The sequence below is a fragment of the Pristiophorus japonicus genome, chromosome 14 (genome assembly GCF_044704955.1).
Source record: "Pristiophorus japonicus isolate sPriJap1 chromosome 14, sPriJap1.hap1, whole genome shotgun sequence".
Classification (NCBI taxonomy): domain Eukaryota; kingdom Metazoa; phylum Chordata; class Chondrichthyes; family Pristiophoridae; genus Pristiophorus; species Pristiophorus japonicus.
In genome coordinates this window covers 33,472,829-33,486,336 of record NC_091990.1, presented here as the reverse complement: position 1 = coordinate 33,486,336, position 13,508 = coordinate 33,472,829, and the positions used below count along the sequence as shown (strand labels likewise).

At 45.4% G+C, this 13,508-nt stretch overlaps 1 protein-coding gene across 4 annotated transcripts in view; it reads left to right on the top strand.

Moving 5' to 3' along the window:
• The window catches only part of LOC139279847 (dyslexia-associated protein KIAA0319-like protein), a 109,206-nt gene that overhangs the window by 72,522 nt on the left and 23,176 nt on the right, over window positions 1-13,508 (top strand). For all 4 annotated transcript variants that reach the window (XM_070899108.1, XM_070899107.1, XM_070899106.1 and 1 more), the window contains exons 10-15: window positions 1,272-1,500; window positions 2,141-2,264; window positions 6,200-6,332; window positions 7,633-7,781; window positions 11,395-11,546; window positions 13,314-13,452. In XM_070899108.1, the coding sequence (XP_070755209.1) occupies window positions 1,272-1,500; window positions 2,141-2,264; window positions 6,200-6,332; window positions 7,633-7,781; window positions 11,395-11,546; window positions 13,314-13,452 (926 nt within the window). The remainder of the gene's footprint in view (window positions 1-1,271; window positions 1,501-2,140; window positions 2,265-6,199; window positions 6,333-7,632; window positions 7,782-11,394; window positions 11,547-13,313; window positions 13,453-13,508) is intronic.

Below are 13,508 nucleotides of genomic sequence, written 5' to 3'. Positions count from 1 at the left end.
AGGTGGTGCAGGCTCAAAGGGCCGAATGGCCTGCTCCTGCACCTAATTTCTATGTTTCTAGGGAGGGAATTCCAAATTAAAGGCCTAGCCAGCTAAAGATATGGCTGCCAATGAAGGGACAAAGGAAATCAACCCATGTCACAAGATTACCTTCAATTCCGTACGATTTTATTTTTGCTAATCTTGTGTGGATCCTTTATATGATGGCCAGCCTTCATAGGCAGTTTCCAATATAAATGTGGATATAGGGATTTATATTGATACAAAAATATGCCAGCTGGAATTAAGGTTTTGCAGATAGAAAAACTGCACAGACAAGATTTTAAATATATAGATATTTATCTTTTGAGTTCATTTGTGCAATTATATTGTTATGGAGGCAGTTAGAACAGATATACTTACAAATTCTATGAGTTAATAGGTTGTTCTAAACATATATTTTACCTGCACTACGAAGCAGGAGTGTTGAAACGTTTTCTCTTCATGCTGCTTAGGTGACTACCATGAACCCTCATGGGTCATGTATTAATGCATTGCTCCCATTAATTTGTGTGTATATATCTCTCAAGTTACCAATACTGTCTGATCTTGGTGTTCTAATTTATGATTTAGCCAGCAATGAAGCAACAGCCTTAAGAACTTCACTTTCCAAACTTCCAAGCTCATGAAATTCAAAAAGGCCAAACCAGTGACTTTAAAATAAAAGTTGAATTAGAGCTGAGCTGCCTGGGCGTGGAGACTGCATGGAGACTGCATATGGCCCATGGACTGCAGTTTGGATGTCCTTGTACAGCTTTAAATGCCAATAGCTTTAAATCACCGCAGACTTGATGTTTAGGAGAGAGTGGGTGGAGATTTCAATGCACTGTTTAAAATAGGTGTAATAATTAGTTGATTCAGGATTATAACCCAATCACTGCACAGATGTTCCTTTCACCATGATCTAATTTTATTTGAAAGCTTAGGGAACCTCAGCTGGCCCCTGCTGTTTTTCAGAAAAGCTTGTGTTTACTGCATAGAATCCCCCTACTTCCTGCAGTTTTGTTTACTTGAATACTATTCTGTAGCATAACATCTCAGTATGTGTGCTTTCAGCTGGGTGAATAATTTTAAATACAACATTTATAAGGCTTTTTATCTGCATCTTCCTGTCCTTTACAGTATTATCTGTAGTATTTGTTCTTAATTGTCAAGTGATTCTGTTAAACTGGGTGTTAATGCAGTTCACGAAGTTCGTTCGAAAGGTCCGATTTCATTTTTTCTTCTTTCAGTCTGACAGTCGTGGATTCTGATGGTGCCAGCAACTCGACGACAGCAGCCCTCACTGTGCATAAAGCAGTGGACTATCCACCTGTAGCTAATGCTGGTGCAAATCAGGTCCTTACACTGCCCAAGAACTCCATCATGCTCTATGGCAACCAAAGCACGGACGACCATGGAATTGTCAGCTATGAATGGTCCCTAAGCCCAAAAAGTAAGGGCAAAGTCGTTGAAATGCAGGTAGGAAAACACGTACACTGTCCTCCCAACATCCAAATTAAAGAATATCCTATTTTGAGGAATAAAATGAGCATGACAATTATAGAATAAAGTAAATAAGAATGCTAATGAACAAGGGGAGGGGGAAAGCCATAACCACCAAAACTCCAAGTTCACAGTGATTCTGTTTGATAAAAAAATGGATTAAGATTCATAATCGCGTTCCTGCTGAGCTGCGCGGCCGCACACCATTCTGGAGGAGCCGTGCGGGCCGCTCACCGGCTTTTATACGGGAGAAACCACACATCGGTGAAAATTTGAATGGGCCACGCAGCCACTTAAAGGGACCGTGCACCAAAAAAAATAAGAGGGAACATTGTTCATAATGTATCATTTAATATAATTCAGTGTTGCAGCTGTGTGTTTAGCACATTTAATCACGTTGCTTCCTTCCACTGAAATGGGGAGGGGTAAAATCTGATCACCCTCCGTTGACTACCATCAGTTAATGGAAAAGAAATCTAACTTTGCATTGTTGCTAACATGATGTGACTGCTCGTTATATACTCATTATAACTGCTCGTTATATACCTAGCCACAGTTCTAGGCAGGATGGGCTATTTAATACAAAGTGTATTTTACACATTTTCCACTTGTTTAGGGTGTACGGACAACATCTCTCCAACTGTCAGCAATGCAGGAAGGGGACTACATCTTTCAACTAACGGTGATGGATTCCGCAGGCCACCAAGCTACTGCTGAGGTGATGGTTATAGTACAACCAGGTATGTGTTTATAAAGAGGTATCCTTATCAAACAAGTGCAAGAAAGATGACAACATACTTTAAATCTTCCCCTTTTTATTCCTCCAACCCGATTTCCATTTATCATGCAATCATATCATAGGCAGTCCCTCCAAATGAGGATGACCTGCTTCCACGTCGAATGAGTTCACAATGATATTCTGGATCCCGAACTACATCCTGAAGGGTGGAAGATGCCCGTGCATGTATTTTTTTAATGTGTGGTGGCCGTTGCACTCCAGCCACACACGGGCTTGACAGAGCTAGGTCCTGGTCCAGTGGCAAGAATTAACCAGACGACTGGAGACCAGTTCTGCTGCACGGACCTAGTGCACACACATATCACAGTGTGGGCTGGCCCGTGCTGCCCTGGGCCCGCGCCTCTTCTGGGCCCCGAACTCTTGCCTCTCTTGGGCCCCGATCACATCCATCTACGAACTCTTGCCACTCCTTTGTCCCGAACTCGCCGCTCCTGCTGTACCTACCCGCACTGCAGTCAGCCGTCGCCCTCCTGCAACAGCACATGCTGCTCCCTGAAGTGGTATGATGCCACATGCTGCTCCCTCTAATGGCCCCAGCCTGCTAATGGTCTTGCAATCTGGGACCGCGCCGATTTCTGGGCCGGGCCGCCGCACGCTGCGAAAGGCCTGCACACGTCAGCGGTGTGAGAGGGCAGACTCACTGATCCTGCGGCACAAAGCAAGTGCGGGTCGCGGAATCAGTGCTAGTGATGTTTCCTCGTCTCTGTGATCACTTCAAGAGTCGCTCCCCGTTGGGAGCACACGGCCGGACAATTTACACTGGAGGATCAAGCTCCCCTCATTCTGCTAACGAGAAAGCTGACTCGACAGGTTGGGCCGACACTCATTGGAGTTTAGAAGAATGAGAGGTGATCTTGTTGAAACGCACGATTCTGAGGGGGCTCGACAGGGTAGATGCTGAGAGGATATTTCCTTTCGAGGGGCATAGTTTCAGAATAAGGGGTTGGCCATTTAAAATGAAGATGAGGAATTTCTTCTCTGAGGGTCGTGAATCTTTGGAATTCTCTGCCCCAGGGAGCTGCAGAGGCCGGGTCATTGAATATATTCAAGGTGGAGATAGACAGATTCTTGAACGATAAGGGAGTGAAGGGTTAAGGGATGTGAGTTGAGGCCAAGATCAGATCAGCCATGATTGTATTAAATGTCGGAGCAGACTCGAGGGGCAGTATGGCCCACTCCTGCTCCTATCTCCCATGTTCTTCCTACATTCCGAACCAACTGCCTTAACAACCAACCTCTCCAAAGACCACGTCATATGCAATTAAAACCAACAGAAAGACTTCAATCCCACAAGTCAGGAGTGTGATGGAACACTCCCCACCCTCCTCGACGAGCGCAGCTGCAACAAGATGTTCGACACCATCCAGGACAAAGCATCCCGCCCGATCGGCACCCTATCCACCACCTCCAACACCCACTCCCTCCACCACCAGCGCATGGCGGCTGCAGCGTATACCATTCACAAGACACACTGCAGCAACTCGCCAAGGCCTCCCCGACAGCATCTCCGAAACCCACGACCTCCACCACCCAGAAGGACCAGGGCAGCAGGCACACTGGAGCACCATCACCCCCACGCTCCCTCCAAATCACACACCATCCTGACGTGAAAATATATCGCTGTTCCTCCATCGTCACTGGGCCAAAATCCTGGAACACAATGAATATCATGCAATGCAGTGATATAACTACCCACAAAAGTAAAGTGGGTGCTAAGCAGTCTATTTGAAAGAAGTCCAAGGTACTATCACTCAATCTCATTAGGCTAATAGATGAAGGACATAAGAAATAGGAACAGGAGTAGGCCATACGGCCCTTCGAGCCTGCTCCGCTATTCAATAAGATCATGGCTGATCTGATCATGGACTCAGTTCCACTTCCCCACCTGCTTGCCATAACCCCTTATCCCCTTATCGTTGAAGAAACTGTCTCTTTCTGTCTTAAATGTATTCAATGTCCCAGCTTCCACAGCTCTCTGAGGCAGCAAATTCCACAGATTTACAACTCTCAGAAGAAATTTCTCCTCGTCTCTGTTTTAAATGGGTGGCCCCTTATTCTAAGATCATGCCCTCTAGTTCTAGTCTCCCGCATCAGTGGAAACATCCTCTCTGGATCCACGTTGTCGAGCACCCTCATAAACTTATACGCTTAGATAAGATCACCTCTTATTCTTCTGAATTCCAATGAGTAGAGGCCCAACCTACTCAACCTTTCCTCATCAGTCAACCCCCTCATCCCCGGAATCAACCTAGTGAACCTTCTCTGAACAGCCTCCAAAGCAAGTATATCCTTTCGTAAATATGGAAACCAAAACTGCACGCAGTATTCCAGATGTGGCCTCACCAATATCCTGTATAGTGTAGCAAAACTTCCCTGCTTTTATACTCCATCCCCTTTGCAACAAAGGCCAAGATACCATTGGCCTTCCTGATCACTTGCTGTACCCGCATACTATCCTTTTGTGTTTCATGCACAAGTACCCCCAGGTCCCGCTGTACTGCGGTACTTTGCAATCTTTCTCCACTTAAATAATAACTTGCTCTTTGATTTTTTCGGCCTCGCACTTTCCAGCATTATACTCCATCTGCCAAATTTTTGTCCATCACTTAGCCGGCCTATGTCCTTTTGCAGATTTTTTGTGTCCTCCTCACACATTGCTTTTCCTCCCATCTTTGTATCGTCAGCAAACTTGGCTACGTTACACTCAGTCCCTTCTTCCAAATTATTAATATAGATTGTAAATAATTGGGGTCCCAGCACTGACCCCTGTGGCACCCCACTAGTTACTGGTTGCCAACCAGAGAATAAACCATTTATCCCGACTCTTTGTTTTCTGTTAGTTAGCCAATCCTCTATCCATGCTAATATATTACCCCCAAGCCTGTGAACTTTTACCTTGTGCAGTAACCTTTTATGTGGCACCTTGTCAAATGCTTTCTGGAAATAAAAATACACCACATCCACTGGTTCCCTTTATCCACCCTGTTCGTTACATCCTCAAAGAATGCCAGCAAATTTGTCAAACATGACTTCCCCTTCATAAATCCATGCAGACTCTGCCTGATCGAATTTGGCTTATCTAAATGTCCTGCCACTGCTTCTTTAATAATGGACTTCAACATTTTCCCAACCACAGATGTTAGGCTAACTGGTCTGTAGTTTCCTGCTTTTTGTCTGCCTCCTTTTTTAAATAGGGGCGTTACATTTGCAGTTTTCCAATCCGCTGGGACCTCTCCAGAATTCAGGGAATTTTGGTAAATTACAATCAATGCATCCACAATCCCTGCCGCTACTTCTCTTAAGACCCTAGGATGCAAGCCATCAGGTCCAGGGGATTTATCTGCCTTTAGTCCCATTATCTTACTGAGTACCACCTCCTTAGTGATTGTGATTGTGTTAAATTCCTCCCCCCCCCCCCCCCCCCCCCCCCACCCCATAGCCTCTAGACTATCCACTGTCGGAATATTGTTAGTCGGACATTGGTACTCAGCAGTAAATTACAGAAGAACAAACTTGCATTTATATAGCGCCTTTCACATCTTCGGGATGTCCCAAAGCTCTTCGGGGCCATTTAATTACTTATGAAGTTGTAATCACTTTTTTTAGGCAAAAGTAGCAGCCAATTTGTACTCGGCAAGATTCCACAAGCAGCAATGAGTTACGTGACCAGATAATCTGTTTTGGTGGTCTTGGCAGATCAATGAATGCTGGCCAGAACACCAGGAAAACTCCCTGCTCTTGATTTTTAAAGAAGTGCCATGGGAACTTTCCCTTGGTTTAACGTCTCACCCGAAAGACAGCATCTTCAATAATGCAGCACTCACTAAGTTCTGCACTGAAGATTATTTTCCCTTGATTTGTCGATTGCTTTTCCAGAAAATAATAAAGCCCCAGTGGCTGATTCAGGACCGGATAAAGAACTGACTCTTCCTGTGGACAGCACAACATTGGATGGCAGCAAAAGCACAGATGACCAGAAAATTGCTTCCTACCTTTGGGAGAAAACAAGGTAAAACATAGATATCATATTACACTTAATAGTTCTTACAGGTGGGTCCATTAAAAATGGGCATAATTCAAACAAATAAATTCTAATCACTCCCGTTAGATAAACATCATGATCAGGCACTTAGCGATATCTTACTCTGTGAGCAAATAATGCCACCAACTGTTATTCACTGATTGCTACAGTAACTTTTTGATATTTTCATCTTCCAAATAACCATTTTAAGTATCTAGATGTGCTGCAGTATTGTAATCCCGAAGGATTCACTTTAGTGTGTGTGCTGCACTCTGCAAAGTATTACCTAATTTTCCTATCAGAGTGCTTGGCTTCCATTTGTTGCCTCTCTCTGATAGCATAGCTACTGCAAGACATTACTGTTCTGATGTTTTCAAAACACCAGCTGTGAACAAAGCCTATGATATGATTTTAAAAAACTGCTTTATTCACATCTCGGGCCTTGAAAGCCACCCCACTCACCTGCTGGTTATGCATTGGAGTGAGCTTTAAATGCACCCAAGTGCAGAGATGCAGACCCTATCCCAACTCATGAGGATAGGGTGATCGGGGCAGGCAGCCTATGCTTGTAAGGGCACATCAGCAGTGTTCGCCCGAACAGAGTCCTGAAAACCGGAATGGCACCCTGTTGCTGCAATGTGGAAGTCAAAGGCCCTTATCTAGTGGAGCAGCTATGTAGGACATTGCCCCCCTTCGCCTCAAAGGGGCACCGAGGTAGGCCTCTAAATGTAATTGATACCTTTTCCCTCAAGCATTTTGCAGCCTTTGGTTTGCCCATAACAGAACATATGCTTGCTCTTAGTGCGTGTGGATTCTCTTGGGCCTATCACTCTTGGGCCTATCAGGTGGCATACTGGGTGGGATTTCCTGGGGAAGCAAAGGAACACCCCCAGATATATTCCCTTGACTTAGGGGGGGTGAGGGGAGTGATGAGTGGAAGATCTGACCTCTTCTCCTTGGGGCAGAATCCCAGTGGAACTAAATTGCACCCCATTCTCTCACCCCAACCCCCGCCCCTCCTTTAGTTATTTTTCCCTGTCATCCCTGAGGTTAGACACTGTTTCTGTAGGGCATTCCACCCAAAAACTGATGAGACTGAACAGAGGATAGCCGAAGTATTTGAATATCTAGCAGCCTTGGGACAGAAACAAACCCAAGATGAACACGCAGACATCGCAACACCTGTGCTTTCAGACAGCATATCTCACACTCCGATTTTAATAGTGTAACTGACACTGCCTCCCGTTATTGCAAACCTAAAATTAAGTTTGATGGTTTTGTATTTCAGCGGCCCTGATGGTGTGAAAATTGAGAATGCAGACAGTGCCATCGCCACGGTAACAGGTCTTCAGGTTGGGTCATATGTGATTACTCTGACCGTGAAGGATGAAAGAAACCTGGAGAGTCATGATTTTGTTCGAATCATTGTGAGAGAGGGTATGTATGTTTTCAGATCTGCAATAGGTTTAAACCAAGTAATAAAGGAAAAAAGTAACAGTTCAGCGTAATGGTGCTAATTGTAACCTAAAACGAGTCATTTTATGGTTGGCAAACAGTGACTAGTGGGGATGCCGCAGGCATCGGTGCTAGGTCCTCAACTATTTACAATCTATATTAATGACTTGGAAGAAGGGACCGAGTGTAATGTAGCCAAGTTTGCTGATGATACAAAGATGGTTGGGAAAGCAAACTGTGAGGAGGAGGACATAACAAATCTACAGAGGGATATAGACAGGCTAAGTGAGCAGGCAAAAATCTGGCAGATGGAGTATAATGTGGGAAAAATGTGAGGTTATCCACTTTGGCAGTTAAAAATAGAAAAACAAATTACAATTTAAATGGAGAAAAATTGCAACGTGTTGCAGTACAGAGGGACCCGGGGGTCCTTGTGCATGACACAAAAGTTAGTATGTAGTTTAGGCAAGTAATCAGGAAGGCAAATTCAATGTTTGCCTTTATTGCAAGGGGGATAGAGTATAAAAGCAGAGAAGTCCTGCTACAACTGTACAGGGTATTGGTAAGGCCACACCTGGAGTACTGTGTACAGTTTTGGTCTCCGTATTTAAGGAAGGCTATACTTGCATTGGAGGCTGTTCAGAGAAGGTTCACTAGGTTGATTCCACAGATGAGGGCGTTGACTTATAAAGGTAGGTTGGGCTTATACACATTGGAGTTCAGAAGAATGAGAGGTGATCTTATTGAAACATATAAGATAATGAGGGGGCTTGACAAGGTGGATGCAGAGGGGATATTTCCACTCATAGGGGAAACTAAAACTAGGGGACATAATCTCAGAATAAGGGGCCGCCCATTTAAAACTGAGATGAAGAGGAATTTCTTCTGAGGGTTGTAAATCTATGGAATTCTCTGCCCAAGAGAGCTGTGGAGGCTGGGTCTTTGAATATATTTCAGGTGGAGCTGGACAGATGTTTGAGCGATAAAGGAGTAAAGGGTTATGGGGAGCGGGCAGGGAAGTGGAACTGAGTCCATGATCAGAGCAGCAATGATCTTATTGAATGGCGGAGCAGGCTCGAGGGGCTGTATGGCCTAATCCTGCTCCTATTTCTTAAGTTCTTATGTTAAATTATACTCTTGTTAATGCTTTTCTCCATGTTTTCTCTATGTTGTTGATTATTTTTCTTTTTGCTGTAGTTTTCAGCACTGAGGAAATTAAAGTCATCGAAGATCACATTTTAAAATGGCACAGGGCTTGAAACTTCAGTTAATATCTCTGAGAACCATAGCAAAATTTTAGGAACTTGTCGTATAACATATTTCAAAATCATATTTGGGCCTGTGTTTACAACTCACTCCAATGATAGAGATTCCAAACTAGTTGGATTGACTGGTTTTGGGTTCATTGGTTCTGGTACACACATATTTAAAGAACTCCTGGTCTACCAAATGGAAAATGCCTCTTGGAAAATATTGAAAGTAGCATCAAGGAAAAAAAAAATCACAATGTTATCTTGGATATTGCTATAATAGAAATGAAAGTCAAAGCATGAAGTTTTCTCCCGATAGTTTTTTAAAAAGCTGTCTCTTCTTCTGTTCATTGCATAAATCAAACATTGTATCCAGTTTCAAGCAGGCTGCTGAAGCTATCATCAAGTTTCACAGCCAGAAGAGAGCTGCTCAACTGATGTATGTTGCAGGTCTGCCAGAAAGCAGTTTTCATTGCACATGTGTCGGCTGGTATCCTTGCTGGTGCTCCAGAGTTTCAAAATAAATACTTAAATTCAGTACCAACAAGGACTGTCGAGCCCCAGCAAACATTCGTCGTACAGGTGCAGCGCCCAGAATCCAGAACCCTCTGGACCGAGGCTGTTCCGGATTCCGCGTTTTTCCGGACTTTGGAACGTCTTTCTGACGTCACCAATACGGAAACACTCGAGCCCAGGTCCGGGTATTTCCGGATTTTAGAACGTCAGAAAGAGGGCCAAGGGGTGCTCGCCAAGGAGCTGTTCGGGCCACAGGCCCCATCGATGAGGTCGTCTGGCAGGCCCCGCCGCCACAGAGGAGCTGTTCGGGCAGGGCCCCGCCACAGAGGAGCTGTTCGGGCAGGGCCCCGCCACAGAGGAGCTGTTCGGGCAGGGCCCCGCCACAGAGGAGCTGTTCGGGCAGGGCCCCGCCACAGAGGAGCTGTTCGGGCAGAGCCCCGCCACAGAGGAGCTGTTCGGGCAGGGCCCCGCCACAGAGGAGCTGTTCGGGCAGGGCCCCGCCACAGAGGAGCTGTTCGGGCAGGGCCCCGCCACAGAGGAGCTGTTCGGGCAGGGCCCCGCCACAGAGGAGCTGTTCGGGCAGGGCCCCGCCACAGAGGAGCTGTTCGGGCAGGGCCCCGCCACAGAGGAGCTGTTCGGGCAGGGCCCCGCCACAGAGGAGCTGTTCGGGCAGGGCCCCGCCACAGAGGAGCTGTTCGGGCAGGGCCCCGCCACAGAGGAGCTGTTCGGGCAGGGCCCCGCCACAGAGGAGCTGTTCGGGCAGGGCCCCGCCACAGAGGAGCTGTTCGGGCAGGGCCCCGCCACAGAGGAGCTGTTCGGGCAGGGCCCCGCCACAGAGGAGCTGTTCGGGCAGGGCCCCGCCACAGAGGAGCTGTTCGGGCAGGGCCCCGCCACAGAGGAGCTGTTCGGGCAGGGCCCCGCCACAGAGGAGCTGTTCGGGCAGGGCCCCGCCACAGAGGAGCTGTTCGGGCAGGGCCCCGCCACAGAGGAGCTGTTCGGGCAGGGCCCGCCGCCACGGAAGTGTTCGGGCAGGGCCCCGCCACAGAGGAGCTGTTCGGGCAGGGCCCCGCCGAAGAAAGGCTGATTGGGTTAGGAGGCCCCGAGGTAAGAGCAGCGGGTCCGGATTCCAGAACATTTTACGGATTCCAGACGACCCTGCCATCAATCGCTCCGGATTCCGGAACATTCCCGAACTCCGGATTTTGGAAACTGCACCTGTACTACAGGGTACTGTATTTTTCTTTTTTCATTTCTGTTTAATCATATACAAATGTATGAAAATAAGCACGAGAAAAGATCATCAGGCCATTAAAATGTAGATCATCAGGCCATTAAAATGTAGTCCATCCAGATAACTCTGCAAACTACACGATTCGCCCACCGCCTTAACCGCCAAAACAACAACTAACCAACTCAGGAAAAACTCTGGCAGTCAAGCAAGGAAGACTTTAAAGTGTGCTTTACTGATTCTTACTAAAATGTAGTACAGCTGTGATAAACTGTGTTAGTCACTGAATGGACCACTGCACTTTGAGTAAAACTCCTGGCCACATTTTGTTGATATTGATAAGCACAGGGGCTCTTAGTGCACAACTGGTAGATGAAAGTCATTATTTAAAGACAGTTTTTGTTGACCATTAATTCTTTGAAATGTATAACTGAAGCCCTAACATTGAAGAAACTAGTATTGTTACTAATTAGGTTACAAGTATGAATGGTTTTCTGACTGGGCTATTAATTGCTTTTGAACCTGATATGTGAATTACATTTGTATTTTAATATTTTCAAAGATCTATGGTTATGGATAACAAATGAATTTTGTTTTACAGAAATCAACAAGGCTCCAGTTGCTAAGATAGCAAGGAATGTAATGGTCACTCTACCCAGTAACACAGCTATGCTTGATGGATCAAAATCATCAGATGATAAAGGGATTGTTAGCTACCTGTGGATGAGAGATGAGAGCAGTCCAGCAGCTGGAGTAAGTAGTTCAGTTCACAAATGAAATGAGCTGTAAAAATATTGCACCAATTCTGTTGTCATTATTTAATGAGCTGAAAAGATACGCAAGTGCCCTGATATTTATAGAGTGCGCGCTTGGGGGCTTGATTGGGGGAGGAGAGGGGTGGGGACGGAGAGGTCCTGCCGATATTAATGACGGGACCTCATTATCATTTTCTTCTTCCATTTTCCATCTGGCAACCAGCCACATTGATAGGCTGGTTGGTTGCCGGGTGGGAAAACCAGTAGCAGGAGGCCGCAGCCAAGGACCCATGAGAATTGTCTGCAGCAATTAGGAGCGATCGGAGTTAGGACAGGAGAGGTCAGAGCCCAGCAATCGGGAGGGAAGGCTCGGGATTGGAGCTTGGTGGAGGGGGCTGGGGGAGGGGGTAAGGGAGGTCGGTCCAAGCGAGGGAGGAGGCACAAGATTGGGGCTTTGTGATAGGCAGGGGAAATGGCAATCGTGGCAGAGAGGAGAGGCAACGATCGGTAGAAGGGAGACCCCAGGCTTCCTTGAGGGACCAGGATGAAGTACTCCTGGCCCACAAAAAGTGTCCTAAAAAGCACTAACCTGCTGCTCTTGTCTCCATTTCACTGCCGTGTTTCCCGAGCCCTGGGAAACCCGGCCGGCAGCTGTTCAGTGTTAAATCGGGCTCCCAACTGCACGGTGAGAGTCTGATTTTTTAAAAAAAAGAAAGACATGGATTTATATAGCACCTTTCACAATCACCGGACATCTCAAAGTGCTTTACAGAGAATGAAGTACTTTTGGAGTGTAGTCACTGTTGTAATGTGGGAATCGTAGTAGCCAATTTGCACACAGCAAGCTCCCACAAACAGAAATGTGATGATGACCAGATAAACTGTTTTTGTTATGTTGATTGAGGGATAAATATTGGCCAGGACACCGGGGATAACTCCCCTGCTCCTTTTCGAAATAGTGCCATGGGATCTTTTACGTCCACCTGAGTGAGATCAGACGGGGTTTAACATCTCATCTGATTTAAATAGTATAATAAAATATCCCGCCTCTCCTGCCTGTCGTGGAGTGGAGCGGGGAGTGGAGGAGGGGGTGCATTAATATCGAGGCCAAGGTATCACAGCTTAAGGTAAATTTTGATGGTTCATGTAGAAATACAATTGTAATGTTCTTCGTCAGAGCATTCTATTTAGTTGTGGAATGGTGCTTGTGATTTTTACTTTCTTGTTTTTTTAATGTTGTCTTAATGTGATATTTTACTTATTTGAAAAATGTTCACTTCATCACTTTAACCAAACAGAAACAATTATGATTATTACTATTTGCAAATATTCTCTCAGCGATACAAAACAATACCAAACCATGTTGAGTCAATCCAACAAGTCTGAGACTACAAGTATGTTAAGCTCCAGTGATGTAGGAATATAATGTTCTGATAATTGCTCTGAAACCCAAGAATATAAAACAATAAAGTGTTCAAGCAGTTTCTCTCATATGTTTGCTTCCTCCTAATAATGAGTAACATGGCAAAGTTTCTGTACCACATCCAGAAAAGGCCTGGAAAGCTTTTCTTTTTTCTTTATACAGGGTAATAGACTATTAAAGAGCCTTTTGTATATATTGTGCTCTAACTACAATGTGATCTTTGATTATACATCAGTATGTTTGAAAGTTGATGATACACATAACATTAATGCAAAATTTGCCCTTAAAAGCTTAATTTTTTTAGAAATATTTTCTTGTGTACTTTCCACCATTCTGTAACAGGATGTGCTGAATAACTCTGATCACCGGCCTGTACTTTTCCTATCCAATTTGGTTGAAGGACTTTACACATTTCGCCTAAAAGTAACTGATGCAAAAGGAGAAAATCATATTGACAGAGCAACATTGGAAGTCAGACCTGGTGAGTAGAAATCAGCCTTCAATTCTCCACTGGGGATTACAGTGTTTAATCCTCCA